This window comes from Balaenoptera borealis (genome assembly GCF_965194805.1).
Source record: "Balaenoptera borealis genome assembly, chromosome: 16".
NCBI lineage: Eukaryota > Metazoa > Chordata > Mammalia > Artiodactyla > Balaenopteridae > Balaenoptera > Balaenoptera borealis.
In genome coordinates, this window is record NC_138872.1 from 73,186,507 (window position 1) to 73,202,180 (window position 15,674).

The 15,674-nt window shown below is 53.7% G+C and overlaps 1 protein-coding gene and 1 long non-coding RNA gene across 8 annotated transcripts; one reads left to right on the forward strand and one right to left on the reverse strand.

Annotated features, from left to right (window-relative positions):
• Positions 1 to 22: 22 nt before the first annotated feature.
• Positions 23 to 13,698, forward strand: LOC309613702. Of its 2 annotated transcripts, none has more exons than XR_014235849.1 (2): positions 23 to 1,275; positions 12,487 to 13,698. It is a non-coding gene; the product is annotated as an uncharacterized lncRNA (long non-coding RNA). The 2 variants fall into 2 exon arrangements; XR_014235850.1 differs by lacking the exon at positions 23 to 1,275 and adding an exon at positions 9,993 to 10,079.
• On the reverse strand, positions 2,163 to 12,479 carry PRSS36 (serine protease 36). 6 transcript variants are annotated; one of them, XM_082360821.1, is made up of 15 exons: positions 10,807 to 12,475; positions 10,471 to 10,506; positions 10,248 to 10,283; positions 9,858 to 10,020; positions 9,136 to 9,584; positions 8,687 to 8,853; positions 6,765 to 7,014; positions 6,526 to 6,655; positions 5,925 to 6,181; positions 5,676 to 5,839; positions 5,021 to 5,258; positions 4,767 to 4,908; positions 4,226 to 4,491; positions 4,025 to 4,146; positions 2,163 to 3,761 (listed from the first exon to the last, which is right to left on the reverse strand). In XM_082360821.1, the coding sequence occupies exons 1-15, from the start codon at positions 10,841 to 10,843 to the stop codon at positions 3,483 to 3,485; spliced, it is 2,736 nt and encodes a 911-aa protein (XP_082216947.1). In that variant the 5' UTR covers positions 10,844 to 12,475; the 3' UTR covers positions 2,163 to 3,482. The 6 variants fall into 6 exon arrangements, 5 of the variants coding, with proteins under 5 accessions (XP_082216947.1, XP_082216950.1, XP_082216948.1 ...); XM_082360824.1 differs by having other exon boundaries at positions 9,136 to 9,416; positions 10,807 to 12,473; XM_082360822.1 differs by lacking the exon at positions 10,471 to 10,506.
• Positions 13,699 to 15,674: the final 1,976 nt, after the last annotated feature.

Genomic DNA, 15,674 nt, shown 5'->3' on the forward strand with positions numbered 1-15,674 from the left:
AGTCCTGAGTCCTCTCAGACCCCTAGGCTGTGTGTGTGTGTGTGTGTGTGTGTGTGTGGCGTGGGAGTTGGGTTGAGCAGCCCCAGGCAGGGCTGGAAACCCGGATGGCTGGATTCCTGACCCAGTGGCTCTCGGTCCCAGGTCTTTCAGGTCTTTCAGGTCTCCCGGACCAGTTATGCCCCCAGGCCCCGGCCTGGCCTGTGTTACCGTGGGGGCCACAGCTGCTTCTCCCTCCTTTCCGCCTGAGGCCTGGCATCTGAGCCCGGGACAGCCAGGTCTGCCCCCGGGCTGGGGCCTTTTCAGGTCCTTCTGTGGAGCCTGCAGCCTCATCTTCTTGTGGTGAGGTGTGGTGAGCATGTCTGGTGGTGCTAATCATTCCACAAATACTTACTGAGCGCCTAATATGTTCCAGGCACAGAAGACGAAGTGGACACTGTCCCTGCCTTCCCTGAGCTCATGGTGAAGTTGGAGTGACAGACTTGAATCATATAATGACACAAGCAATTACAGAATAATTTCAAGCTACGAACTGTGATGGAGAAAAAAGAATGCGGGCTCTGGGAGCCACTTACAGGAGCCTGACCTGGGCTGGCATCAAGAAGGGCTCCTCAAGGAGGTGCCTTTAGAACTGAGACCTAAAGGGATTATGAAAAGGTGTTAACAAGGCAAAGATGGGGAAGGGTGGTCCAGGTGAATCGTCCTCAGAAGGAGGGCGCAGGTGGCCTAGGTTCAGGGAAAGGAGGCCCATGTGCCTGGGTTGGGGGTCAGGAGCCTCCTCTGTGAGTGTATGCATCTGGGCAATTGGGAAAGTGTGTTGGCTTCAAGCTCTAGAAAAATAGAGCCCCACTTGTCCACCTACCTTCCATAAGACTAGGTGTCTGGACCTCTGAGCCAGGACTTCTCAGGGTCCAGGCTGGAGGGCAAGGAATTCCTGGAATGGGAAAGGGGACAAGACCGACTCGGGGGACTTCCCTGGTGGCTCAGTGGTTAAGAATCCGCCTGCCAATGCAGGAGACACGGGCTCGAGCCCTGGTCCGGGAAGATCCCACGTGCTGCGGAGCAACTAAGCCCGTGTGCCACAACTACTGATCCTGCGCTCTAGAGCCCGCGAACCACAACTACTGAAGCCCGCGCGCCTAGAGCCCGTGCTCCGCAACAAGAGAAGCACCGCAACGAGTAGCCCGCGCACCGCAACGAAGAGTAGCCCCCGCTCGCCGCAACTAGAGAAAGCCCGTGCGCAGCAATGAAGACCCAACGCAGCCATAAATAAATTAAGTAAGTAAATACATTTATTAAAAAAAAAAAAGACTGACTCGGGAAGGGGTCTAAGCTGGGGTGGAGGGGGAAGACCCTGGACACTGTGGGTGGGTTTGGGTAGAGGACAGGGTATATTAAATGTTTGTGGGGGATGACATACGAGTGACTGACTGGCTATGGGTGATCTCGGGTGGCCTCGGCCTGCAGCGGCTTGAAGCAGGATTTCCGTTCTCTGGCCGGAGACTGAAGTCAGGCCGTGGCAGTGAGAGCGCTGAATCCCAGCCACTAGACCACCAGAGGACCAGTGGCCAGTGACAAGGCCCTGTCCCGTCAGCTGTGACGGGAAATGAATTTCCACAAAGAGACAGAAAGTAGTGAAACAAGTAATGTGTTTATTAGGAGGAAAAAGGGTACGTGTGGATAGACACATGGGTGGACTCAGAGAGAGAGTCGCGCCCTCGTGGGTAGTTTGAATCACTTATATGGGGCATTTCTTCCAGGTTTCCTTTGGCCAATCATCTTGCTTTCTCTGCCTCTGAGTCCGTACTTGGTTTACCTCAGGGTCCTCCCACGTGTACGTGCGCAACTCTTAGCCAAGATGGATTCCAACAAAGAGGTCTATGGATAGGTTGGCATCACTTACTGTGGGGTGGCACCCCCTCCTTTTTGACCTCTGAGGAGCCTTTCTGCGCATGTATAGTCGGGAAGGTCTCCTTGACGTCGAGAATGAGACATATATGGTCTCTTATCTGGGCAGGGCTTAGCTCTTCCTCCTCCTCCTCTTCATCTTGGAGTATCTGCCCACAGGGGACAAACTCCAGCTACTCAGCCTGGGGCCCATCTATCTCCTGCCTCATGGGGAGCAGGTAGGGGTGTATGTCCCTGTGGAGATAGATGCAGGGGAATATTCTCTTTGGGATCTGGCAGCTGAAGATAAGCCAGGCCCGGGAATTCCCTGGCTGTCCAGCGGCTAGGACTCCGCGCTTCCACCGCAGGGGGCAGGGGTTCGATCCCTCGTCAGGGAACTAAGATCCCGCATGCCGTGCAGTGCGGGCAAAGAAAAAAAAAAAAAAGATTAGCCAGGGCCTTTAAGAACCTCTGCCCATCTTCTCAATCTCCCAAGAACTTCCAGCGTCCCTGTAAGGTCTCCCCTCCCCAGCCTTCTGCCTACTCAACTCAGAGATGGTGACCCCAGCCCCAGAGGTGACCCCTCTGCCACCCTCAGCACCCCTCCTGCCCCGGATGGGTCTCCCTTTGCCCTTATTCTTTGCTAGAACCTCTTCTATGACTTGTTCTTGATCCCCAGTCCATGTGTTCCCCACCACGTTGGGAGCACTTCATGCGCTTGTCAAGGCCCGAGCTGTGCCGGGACTTAGCAGTTAGCAGGGAACGTGGTTGAATGAAGGCAGGGAGGTGCACTGGTAAGTGGGGTGGGCGGAGGTAGTGAGATGTACATATAGGGGACTCTTGATGGGGCCCAAACCCTGGGGGCACTGGGCAGGATGTGGTGGACCCTTGAAGGGTACAAGTGTCATGTGTGTGTACTGGGGACACTGGAGGTGAACACTCTGGGGCACCATTCATCAGGGTATGTGTATGGGGGAGGCTCCGTGCGGGTACAGGATATGGCAGACAGACCCTGGATTCCCAGACTCCTGGACCCTTCCTCTGACCCTCACCCCTAGTCCTTCTTGCTCTGGGGGCAGGGGCAGCAGAGTCCAAGAGAGCTAGGGCTGAGGTGCCCAGCAGGTGCGTGCTGGGGATGCTGGTTCCACTGGGGAGGTGACACACACCCAGCTGGCCCCTCGACCTCCCCCGCCCTGGGGCAGGAATGAGGGACAGACGCCACATTATCAGGGATACATTTTCTGGGAGCCTAAGGCCTGACCCACAGAGGCCCAGGAGGGAGAGGCCCGCTCCCTGGGGCTTCCCCCCGGTCCCTCAGCCTGCCCCCAGCAATGCCACAAGGCCACGTGTGTCTCTGTTTACACCTTTGTGGTCTGCTGGCTCCCACTGCCCTCAAGCATGCCAGGGCCCATAATAGCTGGGCACTGAGGCCCAATTGTCTGAAGCCGCCGCAGTCTAGGTGGGTGGGGCGCTCTGGAGGTTCTGGGTAAGGGAACAGAGCCGGTTGGGCCACATTCCAGCCCCACCGGGCCGGGAAGTAGAGGGCTGGAGGGGGTGGGGGGGGGTGAAGGGGAGGTGGCCCAAGGACCCAGGCCGCCTCAGCCCTGCATCAGGAGGGTCAGTAGCAGCAGGAAAAGAGCAGCTCGAGGGGAACCTGAGGCCCTGGACATGTCAGGGGGACAGAGGTCGCCGCCTTCTGGGAGCCAGTGGGGGAAGCCACTGGGGGGCAGGAAATACGCCTCCCCCACTGTCTGGGAGATCCAGGTCTCTTCAGGTCCGATGGCGGCAAATAGCTCCCTGCTGCCTCGAATAGCCATGCCCACGAGGACCCAGGAACCTCCCTCAGTCTGGCACAGGAGCGGAGGTGCTGAGGTCACCTGCAGCATCAGAGCCAGGACCAAAAGGGTCTCTTACCCTTCCTTCTGGTCCCCTGCACCTTCTAGGGCCCAGCCACAAAGCACTGCTTGTCTCCATCCTCAGGCATCTTGGCCCCTGGTCTCTCTCAAGGTTCAGCCAGGAAGCACTGCTTCTTCCTATCTGAGACCCAGCACCCAAGAATTCCATCCCTGCCCTCTCCCTGGTGTCCAGCTGCCCAGCACTGCCTCTCCCCTGCCTGGACCAGGATACCCAGGCTCCGTACCTCACACCTGTCCTCCTGCCCCTCTGCATACAGGACACAGAGAGTTCCAGGGGGCAGAATGCCCTGATAGAGGCAGTGACAGAGTCGTGGTGTCAAGATGGAGACAGCAGCAGCCACAGGGACTAGAGAGAGGAAGGAAGGTTGTCCCAGGGATTCTGGTGTGTCCAGCCACTTCTCACCCCCAGGACCCAGGGCTCTCACCTCGGTCCTGGGGGTCCTTCCAGCCCAGTACCCAGCAGCTGGCCCCCAGCGGAGTACCCCCTGGGTGAAGGCAGATGGGCAAGGCTGATGGGGAGGGCTCCACCCGGGAGCTCAGCTCCAGGAGGGCCAGGGGGGGCCGAAGTCCCAGGTGCCGGGGCAGGCGGATGCTGATGACCAGCCGGGAAACCTGGTGGCTCTGTGGGAGGGGGCTGGCCCCAGCCCGGCCCAGGTACACTTCAATATAAGGCACTGCTGTAGAGCCCAGCCTGTTGGAACAAGGTCCAGTGTCACTTCCTGTTCCCCTCATTGCTGATAAAGTCCTTCCCAGTCCAGGGGAAAGGGTGGAATGAATCTCCAGGGTCATTCCACTAACTCCTTCATTCATTATTCCTCCTTCCAAATCTCTCTTCTGTCTCAAAACACTTCGCAGCAATTACCCTGTGCTATAAAAGCCCCAAAGGGAGAACAAACCTCTATTGAAAGAGTCCTTTGGCCCATCTCCCAATTTTTCCCTCTTGCCAGGGAGATGGGTGAGACCCACCTGAGGATACAGTGAGTGGCTGCCAGGACCCAGCCTGGGGCCACGAGGACCCCAGTGCAGACTCGCTCTCCAGCTACATGCACCTCTGCCAGCCAGGGCCACAGGACCCCCATCAGAGCCGGCTCTGGCCGCAGTCCACAGGCTAGGGAGAGGAGGCGACTCCCTCAGTGGGGGCCCAACAGCTGACCCCCAAAGCCCCTACCATGGATCTAAGCACTCCCAGGAGCCCCCAAGCCCCACAGGCACCTCCTCACCGCCATGCTCTGTGTGAGGGGGACAAGTTTGTGTCTCAGTCTCCTCCCCCTCAGGGCCCCAGTCCCAGGCCAGCTGGTCCTCCAGGTAGGCTCCCCGAGTCACATGGCTGATCCATGGGCCGTGGGTCTGCAGCGGGTAGAAGGCTCTGGGACGCAGGCAGTCACTGGGTAAGTCTCTGATTCCAGCCAGGAACCAGGTCCCCTCTTCCCGGCATAGAAGGCTCCAATGAGAGTAGTTCTGCAGCGAGAGAGTGTGTGTGTTACCAGCCTCTACGTGTGTGCCAGTTGATGAGGGGATACCAAAGGTCCTGGGGCTTTCCTGGACTCCACGCTCTCGCGTACTCGCACATAACATATCCCACCTCCTCCAGGCCAGGCTCCAATACAAACCTGTGCAATAAGTCGGCCCTCACTTTAGGATTCTCTTTAAACCTAGAGGTAGCGAAAAGGCCCGCCGTGCGTCACGGCGGGTCTCGGGGCCCCGCCCCCCGCAAAGTCCTTCAGGGCCAGGCTTCGCCCCAGCGCGTTCTGGCCCCGCCTTAACCCCGTCTCCGTCCCCAGATCGCCGAGCCCGGTTCCCGTCTCTCTCAGGCCCCGCCCCCAGCCTGCCCCTCCCTCCTACTCAGACCCATGGGCCCCTCCCCCCGCCGCTCACCCAGCAGCGGCCCGCCACCTCCTCCTCCTGGTAGGCGGGGCAGAGAGCTTGCGGCGGCTCTCCCGGCGGCGGCACTGACGCCCCCTGGCGGCCATACAGGCAATGACACCACCAGATGCCCAACAGCTCCGCCTCAAGCAGCGAACCGGCCCCGGGCGCTGGTTCTGGAAGAGAAAGGGAGGAGGCCTGCGCTGCGGTGGTGTCCGGCCCGGCTCCCACCCGCCCGGCCCGAGCCGGGCCCCTGCTCACCCGTGTGGCCCCAGCGAGCCAGGCGGCAGCGGCTCCCGGGTAGGAAATAGTGTTCTGGGTGGGGTAGGCACACTGGCTGCGGGGCCGCGCTCAGGTTCACGGGCGCGCGCAGCTGCAGCAGCGCCAGGTTCGAGGCGTCGTCCCACGAGGCGTTGTCGTGCGGCACGAGGCGTGCCACCCGCTCCGCGCGCGGCCGCGAGGGCAGCATCACGCGCCAGTTGTCCAGGTCGCGGGGCGGGAGGTCTGAGCTGATGCGGCTGCGGGATGGGGAGACTGGGGACGTGGGCTGGATCCCGCATGCTCAGCTCTAAACCTCCACCCGTGGCTTAGACTCTGGATCTCCAGGCAGGATTCTGCATCCCCGTCCTGAGACCTGTGCACTCAGACCCCCACCCCACAATCCTGGGTCGAATTCGTATTACCCCTCTATTCGCCCCTGAGAGACTAGGACCCCGATTTTTGAGCTGGATCATACACCTCCCAATGGTACCCCACTCCCCTACCCCTATCCTACCCAGGGGAAGGGCTGGGCCAGTTAGATAGTGTCTCAGACTGATGGGGGAAGGGGCAAGAATCTGCCTGAGACTGGGTTTTCACTCACCCCGGAAAGCAGCTGGCAGGTGCCAAGACCCAGCTTTCAGACACCAGTGCCCCATAGCAGGGTCTGGATCCTGGGACCATCACCTGGGCTTCCCAGGGCCAGGCCCCTGGCCTCGAGGCCTTCCCGCACTCTGAGGGGTGAGAGGCCTGAGTGAGGGGGCTTCCTGAACCCCACGCAGTTCCCACCTGAACTCAAATCTCCCAGATCCAGCTGACATCCAGGGGTCCTGCCCCCCTCACCTGGCAGGGCGATGGTGCAGTTCTCATCCGTGGGCTCGGGGAGACCTGACTGGGGCTCCGGGGACTGGGTGGGAAAGGCAGGGCCAGGCTCTGAGCCCAACACCTGTTCCCTTATCCATGCCTCATAGGGAGCCACAGCAGTGAAGACTCCGGGGCGGTTCCTCCGTCCACAGCCAAAGCCAAAGCTGGTGATTCCCGCCTGGAACCATCGGCCACCTTCCTTGCAGACCAGGGGCCCCCCAGAGTCTCCCTGATGATAGATGACTTAGTGTCACGGGATCAGCCCAGAGACCCACCAGCTTATACCGGACCACCTTGCAAAGGTTCTACACCTCTTCTGGTTGGCCCTACATACAGCTGCCTTCTCCTAGAAACCTTTGTTGGCTGTGCCTTGTCCTCTGTAATCCCTACAACTCTAAACAGAAGAAAGCCTTGTAAAGTAGAAAGGCTGATGAGCAGTCAAAACCAGGAGCACCAAGCTAACGCATTAAAGGCCATGCCAGAGAGGCCTGCAGGTCTCACTCAGAGCCAATGATTCTTGTTCAATAAATAGTTCAAACAAACCCTGTCTTTGATTTCCAAGTTGTTAGAATTCCTTGTTAAAGTTTTAAAGTAAATCAGAGATGCCAGCATTCAGGAGGAAAAGGCTGTTGGAAATAGGCTATTAGAAAAGCATCAAGAAGGGACAGTTTGAAGGCAAGTAAGGAGGAAGAACTACAAGAAACAGACACTAAAACAAGGGTTCTGGGGCCATTTAATGCTGGGGCATTGTCCCTAAGATATCACTATATTCCAGGTTAGGCACCTCTGTGACCCGAGGAGGGTTACAAAGAAGGCGCAGAATCATCTAGAATTGTGCTGTCCAATATGGTAGACACTAGCCCCATGTGGCTATTTGAATTAATTAAAATTAAATAAAATTAAAATTCAATTCCTTGATCACACTAGCCACCTTTCAAATGTTCAATAGCCAGTGTAGCTAGTGACTATCATACCAGACAGGGCAGATAGAAAACATTTCCATCATCATAGGAAGTTTTATTCGACAGCACTGGTCTAGAGGAAGTTGAATTGTTGGCAGTCCTGTTCAAGAAAGCAGGGATTATGTCCCTAGGTCCTGGAACTTCATAACTGGGAAGGACCCTGAAAACCATCTAGCCTGAATCCCCATCACCACCATGCATGCTTGAGTGCCCTCAAAACTGTGTGCCATTGGAGGAACATTTCTGGGGAAAATGGTTAAAATATATCATGTTTTGGCCTTCAGCAGGTTATCTGGAAAATTCCCTTCTGTGAAGGATTAATTCATTAAAGAAAATAACTATTTGTTGAGTATCTACTAAGTAATAGGTGCTGTGCTATAGGCTAGGATATGGGATAATAATATAATGATAATAATAATGGTAATAATAATAGCTAATACTTATTTAGCTCTTACTAAGGATCAGGCACTGTTCTAAATGTTTTTTACATGTACAAATTTATTTAGTTATCATAATGATTAATAAATCATATGATGATTTATTTAATCATCATAACCTCCTGACGAGGTTACTGCCGACAAGTAACACTATCATCCCCATCTTCCAGATGCGAAAATCTGCACAGAGAGGTCAAATAACTTGGCCAAGGCTATACAGCTAATAAGTGGTGGCACTGAGCTTCTAACCAGGCTAACACTCCAGAGTCCGGCATGTGACCACTGCACTACACTGCCATCGATAATAGTGCCCATTTGTTGAGCCCCAAGTTCTGTCCATTTGTAATCTTCACATCAATCCCATCCACTGGCAATCTTGCCCTCTTTTTGCATATGAGGTTCAGAAATATGAGAGAGATGGGATTTGTCTATTACTCCTACTGCTTCCTATTGGTGAGGGCTCTGCCTGGCCCTTCAGGCGGGTGCGGGGGCCTCCCCTCACCTGGCAGGTGTCCCTGCGGCCCTCTGGGTAGCCAGCACACAGCATTCCTGGCAATAGCTGGAAAGTGAGATTGAAGGGACCAGGCCGGCTGTAGAGACACTGACAGGCAGCTTCTCCCAGCAACCTTAGCTCCACTTCTTGTAGCACCCAGGGGAGAGGCAGGGGGTCTGTGGGCAGAACCAGAGAAGAAATGCTGTGAGTCAGGAATGCAGCCCCCTGTTCCCCAGGGCTCAGCTTGGTCCCCTCCAGCTGCCTCCCGGACATCTTTGTCTCTGAGCCCACCACGTCCCAAACCAATGTCCCCTCCCGCTCCTCTCTTCCTACAGCCTCATCTCAGGAACGGCCCCATCAAGCGTCCAGTGCGGGCTGCCCTGGGGCCCCACCTGGTAGCCTCCACCTCCCCAATAACCCACCTCCTGAGACGCCCCCCGCCCCCGGGCCCCACTCACCGGCCTCCTGGACGTCCCCCCAGCCCGTGGCCCAGCAGGCGGTGCCGTGAGCGAAGCGGTGCGAGGCGCGGGGCAGGCAGACGGGCCGCACGGCGGGGCCCAGCCGGGCGGGAGAGGCCAGGCGCAGCAGGGCCACGTCGGCACCCCTTTCCACGCCGCTGTAGTTGTCCGGCACCAGGATGGCGGCCACCGCGCGGACGTGCGCGCCGTCCAGGGGCCCGTCCTGGGAGTGCACGCCCAGCACTACCGACCACTCGGCCGCGGGCTCCAAGGTCCCGTTCCTGCGCCGAGGCCGAGGCCGGGGTGGGGTTAGGTGGACCGCATGGAGGGGGCAGGCCTCGTGGGGCTGGGGGCTTGGAACCAGGGAGAAGGTGGGGTCAGCGGGAAGCCAGGAGGGGCGGAATCCGATCCGGATTCGGGGCTGGGGCGACCGAGGTTGAGACAGACTCCTGAAAGGGGGAGCAGCGGTTGCGATTTGGAGGTGCTTGATGGGGGGCCTGGGAAAGATGGAATTCAGACTCGGATATTTGGTGGAGTGGTGGGCGGAGTCTGCTGGCGGCCTCACCACACCCCGAACCTGGATACCCCGCAGAGCACTTAGCTTCAGGAGGGCGGGCAGGCGGGGGTAGCTGGGCTTCAATTTAGCCTTGAGTCCGCGGGACCCAGCTGCGGGGCAGGCTTGGCTTTTGAAAGAAAGGGGCTGGACGTGGGCGAATACTCACGTCACGAAACAGTGAGCGGCCGAGAGGACCCAGGACGGGGCGATGAGGGAGCCCCCGCAGATGTGGCCCCCGCCCTGATGCAGGCTCACCTGCCACGGCCAGGTGCCCGGCTGCGCGTCTGAGCCCCCCATGATTCGGGCAGAGGGCTCAGGGCGACCGCAGTCTGCAATGGGATACCGTGGAGGTCATCACCTGCCCCTGTTCCCCAAGCCAGAGGCCCAGGTAACTGAGGGCAAAGCCCCACCCCCCAATCCACTTCAGTTTGCCCCCGAACAGGGAACAAAGAGAACCTGGGCACTTCTAAGTTTCTGATCATTTCCACCTCCCTCATCGCTTAGCCAGCTTTAACCTCCTTTAAGATCTGAGGACCAGCCCCCCACCCTTCCTTACCCAGATCTTCAGGTTCTTCTTGGGTAGGACTGAGAGCTGGGAATCACAGGGTAAAAAGAGGAAGATATTGGTGACATCCAGCCCTTGACAGTGCCCAGCTGCTATCTTCCTACTTTCCTCTTCCCCAATTCCCTGCCCTCTCGGCCGCCCTGCCAGCACCCATGCTACCCCTCCCATCTTTTCTGCCTCTGTGGGTGATATTCCCCTAGTCCAACTGCCTTACCTGAGTCCTGGAAGGCTCCTGGGATGGGGCTTATGGCTGGAAAGATGGAGTCAGGAAGAGGCTGGAGACCTATTCTTACAATACGCCCTCCCTGACCCACTCCCCCCAAGCTTTACAGGTACTCCATCCCCCCGTGGCACCCAGGCCTCCTTTCCTCCTCCTCTCATATGCTATTCCTTCCCCTCCCGACACCTCACTCCCACCTTCTCTGATGTCCTCCTCCCCTGCCTCCTCTGACACCCCACTCCCCAGGCAGACCCCTGGAGTCCTGCTTTCCAGCTCCCCAGATGTTAGAAGCCAGGCCCCTTAGAACCATGCCCTGTCCCCTGAGGTTACCAAGGATCGCAAGTGGGAGAAGCAGGTGCTGGGACATGGTACATTTGAGTCAGCTGGAGGCACAGAGATCGGTGAAGATCTGCTCCCTGCCACAGCTCTGTCTCTGCCTAGGCAGCCTGTGACTCCTGATGGTCCCAGGGACAGCCCCACCCTCCCTGGCTGGAGCCCATCTCTGGGAATCTGAGTGGATCTGGGGCTAGAAGGAGGAAGTAAGGAGCCTGAAGTCCCCACCCAGAGCCCTGTGCGTGTCTCACATCTCTAGAGGCCCAGTGTGGGTGTTGGGGGCAGGTGTCCTCGCTCCAGGACACTTACTGGGTGGGAAAACCCGCAAAGGCGGAAGGAGAGGACAGCCAGGGGCTGGGAGGCCAAAGTTCTGGGTCCTTGGTGAGGCAGGGCTGCAGGTCAGCAGTTGCCCTTGGGACAGAGAAAGTGGCCCCTCAGTGGCGTGACTCACCTGAGACTTCATCTCTCTTTGGGGTGTGGCTACCCCAATGGCTTGGCCTTTTCTTCTCACACAGCTCTGGTTACTGGAGTTGCTGGCCAGGTCTGGGACGGGAGCCCTAGGGAATTCGATCCCATCCCAACAAAAGGATCACAGATTCCGGCAGGTTGGGCAGGACATAGGATTCTGGGAGGGGGCTGGGCAGGCTGGTAAGGCTGAGAAAGACTCCACCCTTCTTTGTGTCAATGTAAGTACTCTCAGGTGTTTTGCCACTTACTCTGTGTGACCTTAGGAAAGTCACTCAACCCATCAGTATATTCAGTAGGAGTCTACTTAAGAAATATGGTGCCTCGAAGAGGAATTGAGGAGAGTTTAATGAAGGAACTATCTACAGAGGTGTAGGCAGGGAACAGGGAAACCGACAGGGATGGTGAAGCACCCGGGGGGCTAGCAGTAACAGAGAGCCCTGCCTGAAGGGGCAAAGAGAGGGAGCAGATACTGGAACCGGGAAAGAGAGAGCTGGGCTGTAGGAGAGGGCCAGCCAACAGGAGTGTCTTCAATGGAGGAAGGCAACCTTTATCAACCTGTGGCTCAGCAGGGAGGGAGCTGGGAAAGAAAAGTCCCTATCTCACTCTTCTCCTACCCTCTGATCACCTGCCAGCTCCTCCCATCATCTGAAACCTACCAGAAGTCAGAGTGCAAGGGAGCCCGTGATGTGGTCCATAAAGGTCATCTTCTGGGGGAACAGATCAGGATGGAGAAGTGTGGGGAATGGAAATGGAGGGTCAAACAAAAAGTATCCACACAAATATATCTATTTTCTTATCAATAACATAAGCTAATAATAACAATACTCTATTAGTCCAGTTTCCCTAGAAAACAGAGGCCTAGGCAAAGCCTACATGCTGTTTCTTTTTTGGGAAGTACAATCCCAGGGCAGCAAGAGTAAAGGAAAATGAGAAGTGATCAGGGAGAGAGGAAATGCAAATACAGAGACCCAACAAGTGACTGACTGGATTCAACTGATAATCTTGTTAACTTTAGCTAGTCCGTGGCAGGAAATGAAGGTCAACCTGGTGGTGTGAAAATTACTGAAGGGAAACCTCACTGAAATGGAGTGGGGAGGCCAGAAGGGGGAGCTCTCACGCACATACTACTTGATGTCAATAGAGTTCCCTACTGGAAGAGACATCGCTTTGCATCTCCAGCAGGAAGTGACACTACTTTTCTACCCCCAGCAGGAGGAAGAAAGATTTTCTCCCTGCCTGGCAGCAGCTCAGCCAATGAAAGACTGTCATAACTCAGCCAGTGAAAAGCCACTACGCTTTGAACTCCCAGTTTCTTCGAATGGACTTTTTGTTTATAACAGCCCCTCTCAACTTCCCCCTCTCCTCTATAAAAGAGTTAACTCTCCTTTGCGCTACCTGGCTTGCATGTGGTTTGCCATAGTTGCATGTCCCAAATGGCAAATCTTTGTTGCTCCCGAATAAACCCATTTTGCTGGTAAAATAACTGGCTGTTGTATTGTTTTAGGATAACAACTTCAGACTTGTTAACACAATCCTCGGATTTCTAAGTCTCCCCCGGCACTCATTTGTAGGCATTTGCCCCTCCAAAGATAAAGAACCAGTCATTTATTCAACAAACACTCAGAAAAATGAGGCATGGGAAGAAAGAAGGTAGGAAGAAGAGGGTGTGGAGAGTGGCTAATGCAAAGCATGCACGCCACGAAGACCCTCACCTACAAACTGCTTCCTCCAATTCAGCAGTTAAGTGTTTTGGTCTCAGGACCTCCTTAGAAATCTTAAAAATTATTGAGGAATCTAAAGAGGTTTCGCTTATGTGCCTTATATCTATCAATATTTACTGTATTTGAAATTAAAACTGAGAAATACTTGAAATACATATTAATTCATTAAAAAGAAATTCATTATGTTAACGTAAATAACATATTTTTATGAAAAACAGCTACATTTCCAAAACCAATAAAAAGGTGAGAAGAGTGGCATTGTTTTACACTTTTGAAAACCTTTTTTAGTGTCTCGATTAATAGAATACAGCTGGATTCTCATCTCTGCTTCTGCATCCAGTCTATTGGGACATCATGTGTCAAGAATCCTTTGGAGGGCTTCCCTGGTAGCGCAGTGGTTAAGAATCCACCTGCCGAGGCAGGGGACACGGGTTCGAGCCCTGGTCCTGGAAGATCCCACATGCCGCGGAGCAACTAAGCCCGTGCGCCACAACTACTGAGCCTGAGCTCTAGAGCCCGTGAGCCACAACTACTGAAGCCTGTGCGCCTAGAGTCCGTGCTCTGCAACAAGAGAAGCCACCGCAATGAGAAGCCCGCGCACCACAACGAAGAGTAGTCCCTGCTCGCTGCAACTAGAGAAAGCCCGTGCGCAGCAACGAAGACCCAACATAGCCAAAAATAAAATAAATAAATTTATAAAAACAATGATACGAACGAACTTGTATACAAAACAGAAGCAGACTCACAGACACAGATAACAAACTTATGGTTACCAAAGGGGAAAGGGCGGCGGGAGGGAGGGATAAATTAGGAGTTTGGGATTAACATATACACACTACTATATATAAAATAGATAAACAGCAAGGACCCACTGTGTAGCACAGGAAACTATACTCAATATTGTGTAGTAACCTATAAGGGAAAAGAATTTGAAAAACAGAATCACTTTGTCATACACCTGAAACTAACACAACATTGTAAATTAACGATACTTCAATAAGTAAATAATGAATAAATAAATAAATAAATAAATAAAACAGAACCCATTTTATTATCTCTCTTTGTTGTGTGGGGTGACTGGGCTCCGCTGGGTTGTTCTTCTGCTGATCCAGCTTGGGGTCTCTCATGTGGTTGCAGTCGGATGCAGCTGGGGCTGGAAACTTCTGGATGTTCACCTGGGTTGGCTGGGCCTCTCTCCTTCTCCACGTAATGTCAAGGTCTCTCCTCTCCATGTAGTCACTCTACATGGTCTCTCCAGCAAGGCAGCTGGACTTCTTACTGGTGGCGCAGAAGTTCCCAAGAACTCTAGAGCAGACACTGCCATGCCTTCTTGGGGCTTAGGCCTGGACTGGCACAGCTCCACTGCTGCAGCATTCTACTGGTTAAAAAGAGTCACAACCTAGCACAGATTTCAATGAGAAGGGGATTACAAAGGGTATGAATACTAGAAGGCATGCTTCCTTGAGGGGGTCATCTTTGGAGCTGACCTACCACAGACTCTAACAGGTACTTCACAAAAAGAGGCTACCCAACTGCCAATATGCATATGAAAAGCTGTGCAAGATGACTTGAGAGAAATGAAAATGTAAACCATCAAGAGATTCCACCAAACACCCACCAGAATGGGCTAAAATTTTAAAAGCTGTCGATGCCAAATGTTGGTGAAGATATAGAGTGAGTGAAATTCTCATACACTGCTGAGGGGTGGGGATGGTGGGCAGAAAATTGTTTGGTAATATTCACTAAAGCTGAACATATATCTATACCATGACCCAATAACGATACTCCTATGATTAGACACAAGAGAAATGAGTGCACCAAAAGACATGAGTGTAACAAAGTGTCTGTTGAAGCTTTATTCATAAGAGACAAAACCCAGAAACAACATTAATGCCTAGTAACAGGAAAATTGATAAATCAATTGTAATATATTCATACAATGGAATACTATGCAGCAATAAAAAAGGATGAATTACTGATATGTACACCCACACGGATGGATCTCACAGAAATTATGTTCAACATATATAAGTATCATAACTGTATGATTCCAATTATATAAAATTCAAGAACAAAACTAATCAACGATTATAGAAGTCAGAATAGTGGTGACCTCTGGTGGAAGTAGTGACTGGGAAGAGCACAAAAATACTTGTTGGAGTGCAGGAAAGTTCTATATCTTGATCTAGGTGTTGGCTACTCAGGTATATACAAATTCAGAATTTCATTGAGATTTAAGATTAGCACACTTTGTGCACTTTTACTGTGTGGTCGTTATGCCTGAATAAAAAGAGACAAAGCACATTTTGCAGTTAAGTGGATTCCAGGGTCAATTAAGGAAAAACAACTGAGCCAGCTCCAAAAATTCTTTCCTAGACCACAAGCTTTGGTAAAAGGTGGAGCATTTCATCAGATACACCAGAGCAGGCATGTTATGTAGTTTCTGAAAGTTTAGCCAAAAGAATGAAGCCCTTTAGGATTGGAGAAACAATAAAAAGCACACTTAAGCAAAGTTGTTGATACTACATTGCTGATAAAAAAGGTAATTTCTTTTAAAAAAAATTGGTAACAAGTTACTTTTTTTTCTGAATTGGCCTTCTCACTAAAAAGGTTGATTATCACTGACCTAGAAAAAAAGACATTCTTGAGATAATCGTTAAAAAATATTGTTTCTCC

Excerpts from the sequence above, each read along its gene's own strand:
- PRSS36 (XM_082360821.1), bottom strand. The coding sequence starts at position 10,843 with ATGTCCCAGCACCTGCTTCTCCCACTTGCGATCCTTG. Across the intron at positions 9,585-9,857 it reads GCCGCTCACTGTTTCGTGAC|GAGTCTGTCTCAACCTCGGT; the intron begins GTGAGTATTCGC and ends TCCCCCTTTCAG. Across the intron at positions 4,147-4,225 it reads GAAGGACCCCCAGGACCGAG|TCCCTGTGGCTGCTGCTGTC; the intron begins GTGAGAGCCCTG and ends TCCTCTCTCTAG.